This window comes from Typopeltis vanoorti, chromosome 9 (genome assembly GCF_054136105.1).
Source record: "Typopeltis vanoorti isolate ZY-2024b chromosome 9, IOZ_Tvanoo_1.0, whole genome shotgun sequence".
NCBI lineage: Eukaryota > Metazoa > Arthropoda > Arachnida > Uropygi > Thelyphonidae > Typopeltis > Typopeltis vanoorti.
In genome coordinates this window covers 10,511,746-10,527,797 of record NC_143557.1, presented here as the reverse complement: position 1 = coordinate 10,527,797, position 16,052 = coordinate 10,511,746, and the positions used below count along the sequence as shown (strand labels likewise).

General features: G+C 35.7%; 1 protein-coding gene across 4 annotated transcripts in view; it reads right to left on the bottom strand.

The window, feature by feature from the left end:
• LOC150102880 (uncharacterized) overlaps positions 1 to 16,052 on the bottom strand; it is a 539,029-nt gene that overhangs the window by 35,154 nt on the left and 487,823 nt on the right. For all 4 annotated transcript variants that reach the window (XM_090397682.1, XM_090397680.1, XM_090397684.1 and 1 more), the window contains exon 15: positions 10,881 to 11,001. In XM_090397682.1, the coding sequence (XP_090253808.1) occupies positions 10,881 to 11,001 (121 nt within the window). The remainder of the gene's footprint in view (positions 1 to 10,880; positions 11,002 to 16,052) is intronic.

The following is a 16,052-nucleotide window of genomic DNA, read 5'->3' as shown; positions in this document are numbered from 1 at the left end:
ATTATATACATTCTTACACTCAACTGTCTTAGTGATGTCCACATATCAACTTCCCCTCCTTGGTAATTCTAGTTTCCCTGGTTCTGCACATCCATTTTCACTTCATTCAGCAACACTTTTTCCAGTCTCCACACACCAAATCCATTCAAATGCAGGCCATCCATCTTGTATAAATCCTTTCGCCCATCAAACTCATTCCACACCACACCGTCCACATAACCTGCGCATAAAGTCATTTGCGATTATGGCCCTCCTTCTAAACTCCTCTCTGTCGTACCGTGGCAACAGACTCACTATCCTAACTCTGTCACTCTTTTCTTTCGCTACTTTTAACAATACTTTAAAGTCCTCTCTCATAAAAAATTTATCTCCTTTCAATTCATTCGTACCTGCCACAACTATCAATTCTTACACCCTCTGTTTTCGCGCTCCAATACTCTCAACTTACATCCTTAAATTTCACACCCGGTAAGTACGATTTAGTTAAATTCCCATCTATCACTCCTCTTAATAACAAGTCACCATACAACACTCTTTCCATTTCAGAAATGAAGGAAAGAGTGTTGTATGGTTTCAAACACTCTTATGCTTTTTTTACTTTCAAACACTTGTATATTTCCGTTAGCTGAGGCACTCTGCAAAGAGTTTTGCAGGTGCTCCAACTCTCGCTGTGCACAACCTAGCGATCTCACTCCCTACAAATAATTCCTCATTTTTTTCATCATGTAAACCATTTTCTCTCTCTCTCTGATCACCGCTCTCATTGCCATCTTGTACAACATCGCAATTCCCTATCAAGCCACTATTTTCACTCACATTCTGGCTTTCTTCAACCATATCTCACGACCTGACACATACTTCAATTCCTCACTTTGCTTACACTTTCTGCACATTCTCCCACCACTATCACTTTCCATCCAAACTCCAGCCTCCTTCGGGAATGCATACATCCCACACACATCACATTGGACAAACTCCCTCACATTACAGTTTTTGAACAAAGGCGTCGTATTTTTGGACGCCATTATCTTACGTCGCATTGGCGCCATGTGCTATTCTATGAAACGTATCGTTAAAATACTAAGTTAAATAAAACGGAATTCACACCAAAATCACACAGACACAACAAGCTACCAAAAATAAACAATACTACATTAAAATTTAAACCAATATTCCAATTTTCACTCAAAATTATACTTAGATTTCGGGAGCTCTCTGAAAACACTACACACCATGTAGCCCTCTAGCATACTTATGCATACTATCTCCACCATCTATTCCATCACCTGGTCTATAGCAGCACCCAACTGTATATTTTGTTCTGCTAGTTTCAATCTCAAACTAAATAGCCTCAAATGTGCTCTTTTCTCTATCCTGCAGTTCCACTTCTATTCTCCTTGGCTGTAGCTCATCAACTATCATCAATAACACTCCTCCCCCCATTTTATTCTCCCTGTCACTCCTGAACACACCATACCCTCACATTCAATCCCACTAGCTATATCATCTTCTGTCAGCCATGTTTCACTAATGCCAATAACCTGTGGCCTGGAAGTGCCAACCAAGGCCAAAAATTCTTCCTTATTGTTCCTAATACTTCTGGCATTAGTACACATGAATTGCAGAAGCCCATTTGTCCCCTCCTTATTTTGATGCCTTATACTAACTATCCCATTCTGATTCATAGTTTTTCATACTCGCTTGGGCATATTACACACATTCATACACTCAACTGTCTCCCTAAAGTCTGCATATCTACCCCCCCAATAACTCTAGCTTCCCTGATTCTGCACATCCACTTCCACTACATTCAACAACATATTTTCAAGTCTCCGTACACCAAATCCATTCATATGTAAACCATCCATCTTATATAAATCCTTTCACCCATCGAACTCACACAACTCATTCTGCATAATTCACGCATAAAGTCATTTGCAATTATGGTCCTCCTCCTATACTCTTCACTGTCATACCGCAGCAACAGACTCACCATCCTAACTCTCTCGCTCTTCTCTTTTGCTACCTCAAGCAATTCCTTCACATCCTCACTCATAGCCCATTTTGTCTCCTTTCATTTATGGTATCTAAAAGTTCACGTGATTTCTCCATTTGATCCAGTACTTCCTGATTGGATGTTTTTGCTGTCCATGGGATTTTTAACATTCATCTGTATAACCACATCTCAAAGGCTTCAAGTTTTTTTATTGATGTTGTCTTCAAGGTCCAAGTTTCTGCACCGTACAGCAGTATAGACCATACATAGCATTTAACTATGCATACTCTAAGCTCTAAGTTTAAGTTGCGGTTACACAGTGTTGATTTCATCAGGAGAAAATTTTTTCTTGCCATTTCAATTCTAACTTTTATTTCCATTTCTGGATTGCATTCTTCATTTAACCAGCATCTGAGATATTTAAACTTTGTCACTCTTTCTATTCATTTCCCATTTAAAGAAAGTGATGAATTAAGAATTGGTTTCTTGCTTATGACCATGAATTTAGTTTTGGTGATATTTATTTTTAATCCCATTTTTTCACTCTCTTCATTCACTAGTTCCAGAAGATATTGAAGATCCTGAATATTGTCAGCCAGGAGAGCTGTGTCATCAGCATATCGGATGTTACTGATGATTTCACCATTTACATTAATCCCTTCCTCTCTTCTTTTTAAGATTTTTTGAAATATGGCTTCTGAGTATATGTTAAAAAAAAGAGGTGACAGCACACATCCTTGCCTTACTCCTTGTTTGATGTTAATGGGGTCCGTAATAATGTCATCAACTTGAACAGATGCCTTTTGGTTCCAATATAAGTTTTGAATGATCCTGATGTCTTTACCATCTAATCCAATTTTCTTTAATAGTGCAATTATTTTAGTATGTTGGACTTTATCAAATGCTTTCTCAAAGTCAATGAAGCAAATGAATACTTCCTTGTTTTGATCAAAACATTTTTGGAATAAGATTTGAGAGCAGAAAAGAGCCTCTCTTGGGTATCACTGATGGTGTCTTCACATTTTCTGTATATTCTTTTTTGAATTATTTTCAGGAACATTTTGAGAACATGACTCATTAGGCTGATCATTCTATAGTCATTACAAGTTTTCGCATTTGCTTTTTTAGGTAGCATGATGGAGGTCGACTGTAACCAGTCTTGTGGGAATATGCCTGTATCGTAGACCTTATTAAAGAGGTTTACTAATATAGCAATGTTGTCACCTTCTAATAACTTTGCTATTTCTGCTGGTATTCTATCAGGGCCTAAGGCTTTACCATTTTTAGCTGAGTTCAGCGCAGATTCTACCTCTGATCTTAGAATGCATGGATCTTCCATCTGTTCATAAGTATTTTGTGGGTTCTGTTTGTTATCAGAAAAGAGTTCTTCTACATATTTCACCCATTCTTGTATTTTGTCATCTTTTTCAGATATTATTTCTCCCTTTTTGTTTCAAAGAACACATAGTTGTTTTTTCTTCAATATACCTGAGGTCTCTTTCAGCTTTTTGTGTAGATTAAAACTGTCATGCTTTTCTTGTAGAATTTCAATTTCTCTACATTTTTCATTCATCCAGATTTCTTTTGCTTCTTTGATCTTGCCTTTAATAATTTTTTAAACCTCTTTATATTTTGTTGGGCTGTGATTTTTATATGATCTGCATTGATCCATGAGAGAAAGAATTTCGTCAGTTATCCAATCTTTCTTTTTTACTGCTCTATCAGGACACAAGGTATTGGTACATTTCTCTATGAAGACAGATTTTAATTTGTCCCATGATTCATCAACCTTCATGGCTTCATCATTCTTGATAAGTGCTATCTCTTGATTCAGATCTTGACTCAATTTGTTTCTTATCTCTGGTTTTTTTTAACTTTCCTAAATTAAACCTTTTTTGTTGATGTTTTTGAAGTATAGCTTTCAGTCTAATTTTTAACACTGTCACCAGTAGATTATGATCAGAAGCAATATCCGCACTAGGATAGGTTTTTGTGCTCTTTATGGAACTTCGAAATCGTTGATTAATTAGCAAGTAATCAATTTGGTTTCTGACTATATTTGTATTATTATCTTGTGGTGATTGCCAAGTATATAGCCTTTGGGATGGTAGCTTAAACCATGTGTTTGTGATTATTAGCTCCTCTTCTTGGCAGAATTGAATAAGATGGTCTCCTCTCTCATTTTTTGTTCCCAGTCCATGTTCGCCAACTATGTCTCCACTTCTACCTTTCCCAACTTTTCCCAGCATTGAAATCACCCAAGACGATGTTAATATCATGTTTTTTTGTGTTTTTCATTAGTTCTTTTAATTGGTCATAAAATTCTTCGATCTCGGTATCACTCTTGTCAGCAGTAGGGGCATAGACTTGTATAAGATTAATATCTAGTGGTTGACCTTTTAGTTTTAATAACATCCTATCTGAGTAGGGTATGAAGCTCAACAGTGACTTATTGGCACTTAATATTAATCAAAATGAATCAAAATGGAGTTGGAATAATATTAAACTTTGTTTAATATTATTCCAACTCCATTTTGATGTTTGTTTTCACTACTTCCAGAGCGGTACATTGTCATGTCATTAACTTGAGTTTTGCCTGATCCTGGCCACTAACTTCACTCATTCCTAAAATCTAAATTTCAAGTCTTTTCATTTCCAGAATAGCATTTCTTAGCTTACCTGCTTCATACAGGGTTCTGACATTCCAAGTTCCTAGTTTTAGTGAACGCACCATTCTGAGCCCGGAGATTCTTCGCACCCCTGTCCCATTTAAGGAATGCCGGGAACTCGGGGCCATTTGTGTAGATTTGCTCGCCATGGTGGTTAGTCTGGAGAGAATAGAGCAGTAGTTTCTGCTCCGCAGTATTACAGACATACACAATAAACTGCATTGCCATCTGCAATTTTCTAATCACAAGCTTTACTGTCACCTTGTGTCAGTACTGACAAAGCTTAAAATCCAACAATTAAAAAATAAGAATAAGAATATTATTATAAATCCAGAAGAGAAGATACAGAAATGGAAAGCATACCTAACAGAACTGTATAATGACCACAGGCCTGGCAAACCTATGATTAGCATTAATTCAAATAATCCAGGCATACACTTAAAGAAGAAATAGTAAGCACAATAAAAGAACTATCTAATGGTGAAATGAAGGGATGTGATGGAATATCAGCTGAGTTAATAAAAAAAGATAGGGGAAAAAGGAACAGATTTTTTAATAGAAATAATATAGAACACATATATGATACAGGCATACTACCAGAAGACTTCATAAAATCTATTTGCATTCTGATAACAAGATAGAATAAAGCAGCATAATGTAAAAAATTCAGAACAATCAGTATCATATCCCATGCTTCAAAAATACTATTGAAAATAATAAAAAAAAAAAAAAAGAATAGAATGTTTTTAAAATTAAATGCCATACAAGTAAACAGCAAGAAGGATTCATGTTGGGACAAAATATAATTGACACAATTTAAGAATTACAAATGTTACTGAAAGATCAACAGAAATAAATAATAACATATCTATACTTTATTGACTTTTAAAAAAGTATTTGACATAGTAAACCATGAAAAGTTAATAGAAATATTAAAATACATTCAAATTGATACAAAAGGCCTCAGAATAATAATAATAGAATTATACTAGAATCAAAAGACAATTATAAATGAAATTAATAATGAAATAATAGATATCAAAAGAGAAGTGAGACAAGATTGTTTAATACCCCCCTATACTTTTCTTCAATATATATAGTGACATGATAATTAAAGAATATGAAGAAATTGAAATAGATTTGCTTGTGATTTGGTGTTCACAGTGAAATCAAAGAGAGTCAGAATTACGGCTTAGTATCAAATATAGTTAAAACCAAGTATACGGTAATAATAAGAAAAAAACAGCAACAAAACACAAATTTAAGAGTATCAATATGATGATTCATTCAAAATGTAAAGGCTTATAAATATTCATGAGTAACGATTACAGAAGATGGAACAACAGCTATGGAAATAAAATCAAAAATTGCTAAGGAAAAAGAAGCATTTTGGAATAATAAATTACTAATTAACATCGGAATAAATAAACAGGCTATAATAAGAATCATAAAATCTATGTATGGACCATGCATAGGATATATTGAATTATAGATATGAGATGTAGAAAGTTATAGATATGAGATGTTAATGGGAGCCAAAAGAGCTCTCATGACTGACCTTATAAAGATCAAGTGCAAGATGATAACACACAATATGTGGTAAAGAAATTTAAAGTCATTAAAAGGAGGTCAAAAAGGTGAGATTCTAGGTTAAACATCCTTTGGCAAGGAATCCATAATAAACCTTAACGGTATATCTAATGCCAATAATACATTTATTTAACTCATTAATATTTTGCTGGTTTTCCACTCAACATCATCATCAGAGCACAATGAAACAGTGCCAAGCACATAGCACTAAACCAAGTAATTGCAGAAACAATTTAAACTGTAACTGACACCTAATGTTATGTGTCACTCTCTATGGGTCAGAGTCTACGACATCTGTGGTAAATTAATGCAACCTTATCTGTTGAGATTGGAAGAGTGCTTCATAGCTGATGCTGATTCTAAGAATAACCTTGACAACTGTAACAACTTCTATGTAATAAAGATGTTTTTCTCCACCTCATCCTATATAAAAATTACATCCAAGATCATCTGTATGGCAAGTCAAGACTGGTAGACCATGCTATGGATACTCCTTCACATAGGATGAGATGGAGAAAAACATCTTTATTACAAGAGTTTTTTAAAACGTTTGTTAAAAATATAAGTTAAACATTTTTTTTTTTTTTTTTTTTTGGAAAAAATCATCTTTATTTCTCAACATAGTCTCCATTGAGGTCTACATATTTGGTCCAGACAGTTTCCAATTTTTTCATTCCATCTAAAAAGTAGGATTTGTCAAATTGTGCAAAATAGTCATTGACAGCCTTATTGACTTCCTTGTTCGAAGAAAATTTTTTCCCACCAAGCCAAATATTTAAGTTTGGGAACAAGAAGTCACACAGGGCCAAGTTCCGGAGAATACAGTAGATGTGGAACCAACCAATTCGATTCTCAATTCATGCAATTTTGCCATTGCGACAGCGATGTGTGGGACAGTGCATTGTCTTAATGAAAGAGCACTTTTTTGTGCACCAATCTTGGCCATTTTTTTCTTCAGTTCTTCTTTTAAATGGTCTAGCAATGACACATAATAGACTCCTGTTATTGTCTTACCCTTTTCCAAATAGGTCTATCATGATAATTCCTTGGGAATCCCAAAAAACAGTGGCCATCACCTTCTCAGCTGACAAAATGGTCTTCGCTTTTTTCGGTGCTCTTTCACCAGGCATTGTCCACTGTTTTCACTGCTGCTTGGACTCAGGTGTGTAGTGGTGGATCCAAGTTTCATCTACAGTCACGAATTGATGCAAAAAATCTTGCACATTGCGATTAAACATCGCCAAACCGCATTGAAATGCCTTTTCGCATGTGTTTTTGATCGACAGTCAACAATCGCGGCATCCATCGTGCAAGCAGCATTTTCATGTGCAATTTCTCTTGCAGGATATTATACACCCATTCAGTTGAGATGACCACAATCTCAGCAATCTCATGCTCTTTCACTTGGCAGTCTTCGATAACGATACCATGGATTTTGTCAATCATTTCTTTCGTGGTGACCATCAGTCTGGCGCCTGGAGCATGCTTCATCTTCGATGGACTTATTACCATGTTTAAACTCATTTATTCAAAAATAAACAGCCTTTAATGATGGTGCAAAGTTCCCATGAACTGCATCTAACTTGGCTTTGATCTGCGCAGCCATCCACTTCTTCAAATAAAAGTGTTTTATCACTGCACGAAACTCGTTTTTACGAAAAATGCGAACAGTCATTTTAAATGTTTCCCAAACGAGAACTAAGCATTGCACTTGGCTAAAATTTTGCCAGGGATTGGGAAAAAGATGATACGTGCCGACACTGGTATGAATGAATGAACTGTGTCGCCATCTACTGGAAATTTACCTAACTTTTCAAACAACCCTCGTATATAAAAGTCGTTACAGGCCTGAGAGGCTCTTCTTAGAATCAGCATCAGCTACGAAGCACTCTCCCAACCTCAACAAGTGTGGTTGCATTAATTTACCAAAGATGCAGGAGACTATCATTTTAAGACCTAATAGCCAGACTTCAATAAATTAACTCTAATTATCTGATCCATAAGGACATTAGGTATCAGTTACAATTTAAATTGCTTCTACAATAACTTGGTTTAGTGACGTGTGCCTGTTGCAGTTTCATTATGCTCTGTTGATGCTGGGTAAAAAACCAGCGAAATATTAGTGAGTTTAATAAATGTATTATCTTTTCCTTCATGGTGTTAGTTATACCATTAAGATTTATTAAGGATTCCTTGCCAAAGGATGTTTAACCTAGAATCTTACCTTTTTGACATCCTTTAAATGACTAATTTCTTTACCACATTTTGTTTCATTCATCTGCTGCCTCTGCCATTCTCGCATTTCTGAAAATCATTCTGACCTTTTTGACTTCCTATATATACTGTTAAGCTTTATTATGGATAATGAACAACACCTAAGCCTATCTGAATGAATTTGGCATGGAATATCAGAACACACAAATGCACAAGTACCTCTCTTATGACAGGAGTCATAAAGGGCATAATTTGAACAGTTGCGCTGTAGTTGATTTAGTGAAAATCTGGGGTTCAGTCAGAAACACAGTATCTGGTTTGGATGACTGAAAATGATGATGCATGATATTTAAGTTACTGATGATGTCACAGATTTGTTAACTGAATAGAAAGTTTTTTGTGTGATTTTTACTTTTAAATTTTTTTGGGAATTTAGGGAGAGATTTTTTTTTTTTTTTTTGTTGAACCACAGAGACTCTAATCCTATTTTGACTTAGTTTCATGTGTAAAGTTACAAAAGCCAATGATAAAAAGGGAAGGGAAACATGGCGTGAAAGAAAACAGACTTTTGAACATATCGCACATACAGAGATAATTCAGTTTACAACAGAACATGGTATTGACAGTGCCCCTTGCATACCATTACACAGACTCCCTCTAGGCACAACCTGGCAGTGTAGTGAGATTATGCACCATTTGATCAGGAAGCCTCCTAAAGATGCATTCTGGTTCGGTACACATCCATAAACAAACTGTCAGCCAGCCTGCAGAACTGCTGTATCCTCAAAAATGAAGGAGGTACCAGATCCCTGCAGTATGTTTGGCATACCCTCGGAGTAAATCACTCGCACTGCATTTCGAAGGTTTTGGGGAAAACCAGAATCCTTGCAGGTCCTTAATATACACATGGAAAGAAATCAATGGCACCATAGTGTGAGGAACAAGCAGCCATGGTGCCCACTTTAATAAGATGTAGGACTGCCTTTCACTGTGATGACTGTGGCAATTCTATGGGACATACTCCCCATAAGAGTACAATAGGTCCTGGACTATTGTGGAGCTTATGTACTTTGACCTCAACCGACACTCCAGTTCATCCCACAAATGTTAAACAGAGTTCAGATTCGGGCTCTGTGAGACCAGTCAATTGTGGTGATGTTCATGTCCACAAAATCATGCAGTTATAGTAACAGCCTTATGTCATGGTGCATTGTCTTGCTGAAAGAGACAATAGTCAGTTCTGTCACAAAGTAGGAAGCATTGCATTGTACGTAATGTTTAGATACCTCTCAGAGTTTGATGTTCATGGCACCACAAATAGAGGTCCAAGGCCAAATCAGGAAAAACAGGGCCATACCATCACCTCTGAATTTCATGGTTGGGTTATGCACTCTGGTAAGAGATGTTTACCTGGCATCTGCCATACCCAAATCTATCCATCTCTCAAGTAGACAGTGTAGCATGATTCATTGCTTCAAAACACAGCTTTCCAATCTTCCACATCCCACTGTACACACTCTTTGCACCACTGAAGATGATACTGCATGCTGGTTCGAGTAATGTAGGGCTAGCATATTGGAGTCCAACCATGGAAACCCATGTTGTGAGCTTCGGTTCTGAATGTTGTTGTGCAGATTCAAGTTCCAGTTGATTAATGGAACTCTGTATTCAACCTGTCATCCGACGAATGATGTTTTTTACATATCCTTCGTAGCACCTTATGGTCATGTTCACTAAGTGTGCTTCCATCTCCGTATGGTATCACTGATTGTTGACCTGGGATGACCCAATTTGTCAACAATTTGCCAAACAGATAGGCCTGCAACATGACATCCTATCAAAACACCTCTTTCAAACTCTGTCATTTCCATTCTAGCAGCCATTTCACCCATACACTGTTGCACTGACTTGGGAGCATCATATTCCTCTAATTTTTACTGGCTACAAACAGTCGACTCGTTACATGGCATGATGCACCTTGCCCATGGGGGTGTCCATTAACTTCTTTCCAAGCAGTGTATATATATATAACATAAATATATTTGTGTGTGTCAATTTTTCTACATAACAATGTATACCAGAATGATGGCAATATAAAAGGAATTCATCCAAATTGACTTTATTCAGAGTATGAACAAGTTTAATCAAATTATAAGATTATCTACAAGTGCTAATTTTATAATTTGTTTCCTGATGCAACTCTTATTATTTAGGATAAAATATCCTAAATAATAATAACAAAAGACAATAAAATATCATTATCACATATGACCAGAATTACAACACCAGGATTATCATATAAGAAAAATTAATTTTTTTTTTTTACTGTAATATTGTTATTCTGTAAAATCAATCGTGTTACACTATCAGTACAGTTTATTGTCAAGAGAAAGATAAATAAAATGCCTTACCACCATTCTGAATAAGAATTTTGAACACATCATCTACATCTTGGTTTTTTGTATATTTGGGCATGCCTGGTTGGTTTACAAGATGTGTCAAAGTGCCGATAGGGAACTGAAGACTTGATTTCTGCATATGAATAAATGAAATTACTGTAATACATTCATATATGTACAACACATGCAGTACTACAGAGACTAATTTTTTTATTTATTTATATTTTATTTTTTTTTGTACTTGAATATGTGTTTATATGAATCATTTTTGTGCAATGCTTAAATATTTTCGTTATTATCATTAATTTAGTTCACACATCACTTGTGATAACTGCATCAACCCCAATTACTTTAACATGTGCTCTAGGTCATGATTTTGAGAGGCATGTACTTCTTAATTCATAATATCTGTTGCCTTTGATTCTACTTCCGTCTTTGTTTATTAATTTTTAAAATATAACAACAATATTAACACACTCGACATTGGTAATTACATACCATCAGATGTTCTAACAATCAGTATTTGTTAAATAAACCTATCAACTACATATTATTTATAAAATATCATCTCTTTCCTGATATGTACCCTCAAGAGGTGTGGAAGATACTATAAGAGTACTACATGATTATAAAATAACTATCATTAAAATTTAACTGTTATAACAACAGTTATAAATAATATTCATAACATCTATTTCTAGCTACTTATTAATTTACTGATCACTTAACTGATATTATTATTATTATTATTACAGTAACCTCTATGGAGTCAATCCTTCAAAAATCCTCATTTTTGAACGTTTCACTTTGGGAGCATATATATATATATATTTATTTTTTTCAGTAAAGAAGACGAAATATAAATAAAATTTAAAATTTCTTAGTGTTATAAAATACTAGTATTGAAGGAAAAGGTAAAGACTAGTATTGCATCCATAGATAGCAATTTAGCTTATGCTGATTTATATAATGATGATAGGATTTACGTAATTTTATCATAATTTTCTTTAATATACAGTTACATCCCAAGTTATGTAACATGCGACTTACGTAAATTCGCAGTTATGTAATAAACCTACTAGCGCATATGGAAAATATCTGATTAATGGCAAAAAAATTAATGTAAGACAGTGGGATGAGTAGCCATTAAACATTTTATTAATTTACAAATTCGACTTATGTAACTCAGGGTGTAACTGTAATTACTCAAAAGTGAACCTATGATCTTAAACTAGCTCTGTAAATGATAGCAGCGCACAACATGTCTTTCGTATGCAGGAAAACTGAAGCAATTTTCAAAATACATGTGTATTCAATAACTCAAACATGTCACCTTCTGAATTAGTTCAGATAAAAAAAAAATATCACACCTGGATGGATGTCTAAATGCACAAAACAGAAAAATAATGAATGGTTAGAAGAATAAATTTCATAAATATTGTGCCCTTTCTCCTTAACTATTCTTAAATATTTTATTCTCCATAATAGCTATTTCTAACTATTAATAGTTAGAATAGTTAATAGGAATATGTAAGTAGTTAACTATAAATATTATCCCTAAATATTGTTAAATATGGCTCTTTCTCCCTATCCCAGTTCTGTAACATTAATATTCCACCTACAGAGCCTGTAGTAAGGAAGAATATTAATAACTTTATAGAGAATAAAATTTTTCAGTAAGCTAAATATAATCGAAATATTAAATAATATTTAAAATATTTCTTATATGGGAAATATTTATTTTTTTAAATATATCCACGAAGAAGTTTTGTGCAATTAATTTTCCTGTGATTAATTTTCTCGCGATGAATAGTCTAGACACGCTTGCTCACTCAAAATTAAGTCTTCTCTCATTTAACTCTACATTTGAGCCTCTCCAGATTTCACAGTGAGGACTAAACAACCTGATGAATTGCTCGATTATGTGCTCGGCAGAAATTACCAATCTATCACTTTCACCTATTAAGATCATCTTACCATAATCATTCTTCTATCTATTTGCCACATATCAAAAAAAAAAAAAAAAACTTCCTAAGGTTTTTCTTAGCTTGATTTGCAAATTTCTGCTCATACTGCACTTTTGCTGTCCTTAATAAGTCACTTTCCTGGCTTGCTATTTTTACTCTGTGTGCAGCTGATTATTACCATTATTCATCTTGTGCTACCTCCATAGTGCCTCCTTCTTCCAGATTTCATGCTTAATCTCCCCATTCATCAATTTGACACCTATCTTGTTCAGTCTTTTCAAATTCAGAATGTCAAGTGGTGGCCTTTCTGAAACCAGGGAAACCCCCAACCGAAGCAAAAAATTACAGACCTATATCACTACTCAGCAACCTCTTTAAACTCTATGAACGATTACTTTTGAATAAGCTACAATCCCTAATCAAATCCCATCTTATTGCTGAGCAGGCTGGCTTTAGACCAGGCAAATCCTGCACATCACAAATTCTCAACCTCACTCAATATATAGAAAATGGTTATGAGCAAAAACTAGCCACAGGAGTAGTCTTTGTAGACCTAACTGCAGCATATGATACCGTAAACCATCTCACACTCAGAAATAAAATATACAGAATAACTAGAGACTATCGCCTTGTCCTCCTGATCCAATCACTCTTGGAAAACAGATGCTTTTACGTGGACCTTGGGGGTAGGAAGAGCCGTGACACCACCAAAAAAAATGGCCTACCCCAGGGAAGTTGTTATCACCATTACTTTTCAACATCTACGTCAATGATCTCCCCATTTTTTCAGGAACTAGAAATTTTATCTATGCTGATGACCTTGCCATAGCTACTCAGTCAAAAAATTTCAAGTCCATTGAAACTACTCTATCACTTGCCTTAAATAGTCTAACCACATACTATACCAGCAATCAACTTAAACCAAACCCCTTGAAAACCCAGACTGGCCTTTTCTACCTTAACAATAAGGAAGCCAACAGGAAGCTACAGATATCTTGGGAAGGCTCTAATATAGAACATTCCTGGAAACAAATCTACCTCGGTGTGACTCTCGATCGCACCCTCTCACATAAAACCGACATAGCAAAAACAAAGGCAAAAGTGAATGCAAGAAATAACATACTAAGAAAGCCATACCATTCCTCCAAATGGGGTGCAGATCCTAGCACACTGAGATCTTCCGCCTTGGCCCTTTGCTATTCTTCTGCTGAATATGCCTGCCCAATATGGTCCAGATCCTGCCATGCTGAAAAACTTGACCCAGCATTGAATGAAAGCTGCCGCTTAATTACAGGATGCCTGAAACCAACACCACTAAAAGACCTGTATACTTTGGCTGGTATTGCGACCCCTTCAATTCGAAGATCTGCATTCTCTGCTGATGAAAGAAGTAGACAAATGAATGATTAACGCCACCCACTGTTCGGCCAGACCTCAGTGTCCCAAAGACTAAGATCCTGACAACTGTTGAACTACCTAAAAACCTCCCAGAGACAAGACTTCAACAATGGCTTGCACTATATCCTGAAAATAATACCGGTATTCCAACAGCCGAACATCTTCCACGTGGTGCCCACTTGGACTGGAATACTTGGAAAAGCCTAAACAGACTCCGGACGACAGGACACTGCAAACAAAACCTCATCAAATGGGGCTACCTCACTGGCTCAGACAATTGTGAGTGTGGGACAACCCAGTCCATGGAACACCTTCTTTCTTGTCCCTTTCTTCCATCGCCTTGTGCAAAAGAGGACCTTATATCCTGCACAGAAAGAGCAGTTGATTGTGCAAGATACTGAAGGGACATCTGACCATGTTTATTGTATATAAGTTATGTATAGTTTCCTTTTTTTCATATTTAGTTATTATTCCCTGTATAATTCACCTACCAAATCTAAGCTAATCTCATTTTAATGTATCCTAATTTGTTGTAAATCATGTTGTACCACTTACTTACTACTGTACTACTTGTGTTTGGATACGAAATAAATAACTTCTGAATACATTCACACTGATATTATTAAGTATCTCTTTGTTAGTTACACAGCGCTTATTTCTTTCCACTCAATGCCTCATTCCATGCTATAGCTGCAAGTTATCTCCTAAGCTTCTCATAATCACTAGGCTTGTAATTCCACATATATCTTTTCATCGCAGAAGTCTTCATATGGCTAGCCACAACTCAGGTGATCACTTCATGATCACTCTCATTAACTGCAGGGAAGTGTGAAACCCCATTCACAATCACATTCTCTGATGAAATTATCAGATCTAAAACTCTTGATTCTTGTGCCCTCTTTTACAAACTGCCTAAGATAGGTGTCTCTGAAGAACTCATTCACAAATGCTATTTCTTCATTCAATACATAGCCCTAATTAAAATCATCTCATAATAACCCTTTCTTGTTCAAAAATCCAAGTTGCTTATACATGCTCCACATTCTCTGGTCTATAGCAACAGCCATCTAAATATTTCTCCTTGTCCACCTCACAGCCACAAACTCATTGTCACTATTTTCCTCTTTCATGTCTACCATGTGGACTTAATTCCCCTGCTATCATGAGTAGCACTAGCACTCGTCCTTTCTTCTTGTCCTTTCTATCCTTGCAAAAAAACACTGAACCCTTCTTTTTTCAATCCTGTCAGGATATCATCCTCATTCAATAATGTTTCAATTATTCCAACAATTTTTGGGCAAATAAACTCAATCAGTGAAACAATTTCATCTCCCTTATTTTTGATGCTCCTGGCATTTGCATATAAATTTACTTTTAGGTGTCTAACCAGCTCTACCCAAGCCACTTGCTGGCTGTGATTTCCCTACCATACCTGCCCTTGCCCAATCACCTTTATTACTGCTTATCCCATATATCTTCTCAATCTCAACTCCCCCTCCTTACATCCTGATCTATTCCATTTCTATACTGATCATCCTCATACACACATTCACTACTACTTCCAACAGCCACTCTGACCTCCCCATTTCCTTATTGATTCCCAAAATGGGAATCAACAAGGAAATGGGGGAGGATTCCCATTCTCTTTCATTTCTATTTCCAAACACTACTACTATTTCCATTACCAAGCACTTCAGTCTCATCTGTTCCACTCTCCTGATCTTTCACTTCATCTGTTACTTTCTCTGATCTCTTACTTGCATCAAACACACACACACACAAGAATGAATATGGAAGAAGAGAATTTGTTCTATGAGTC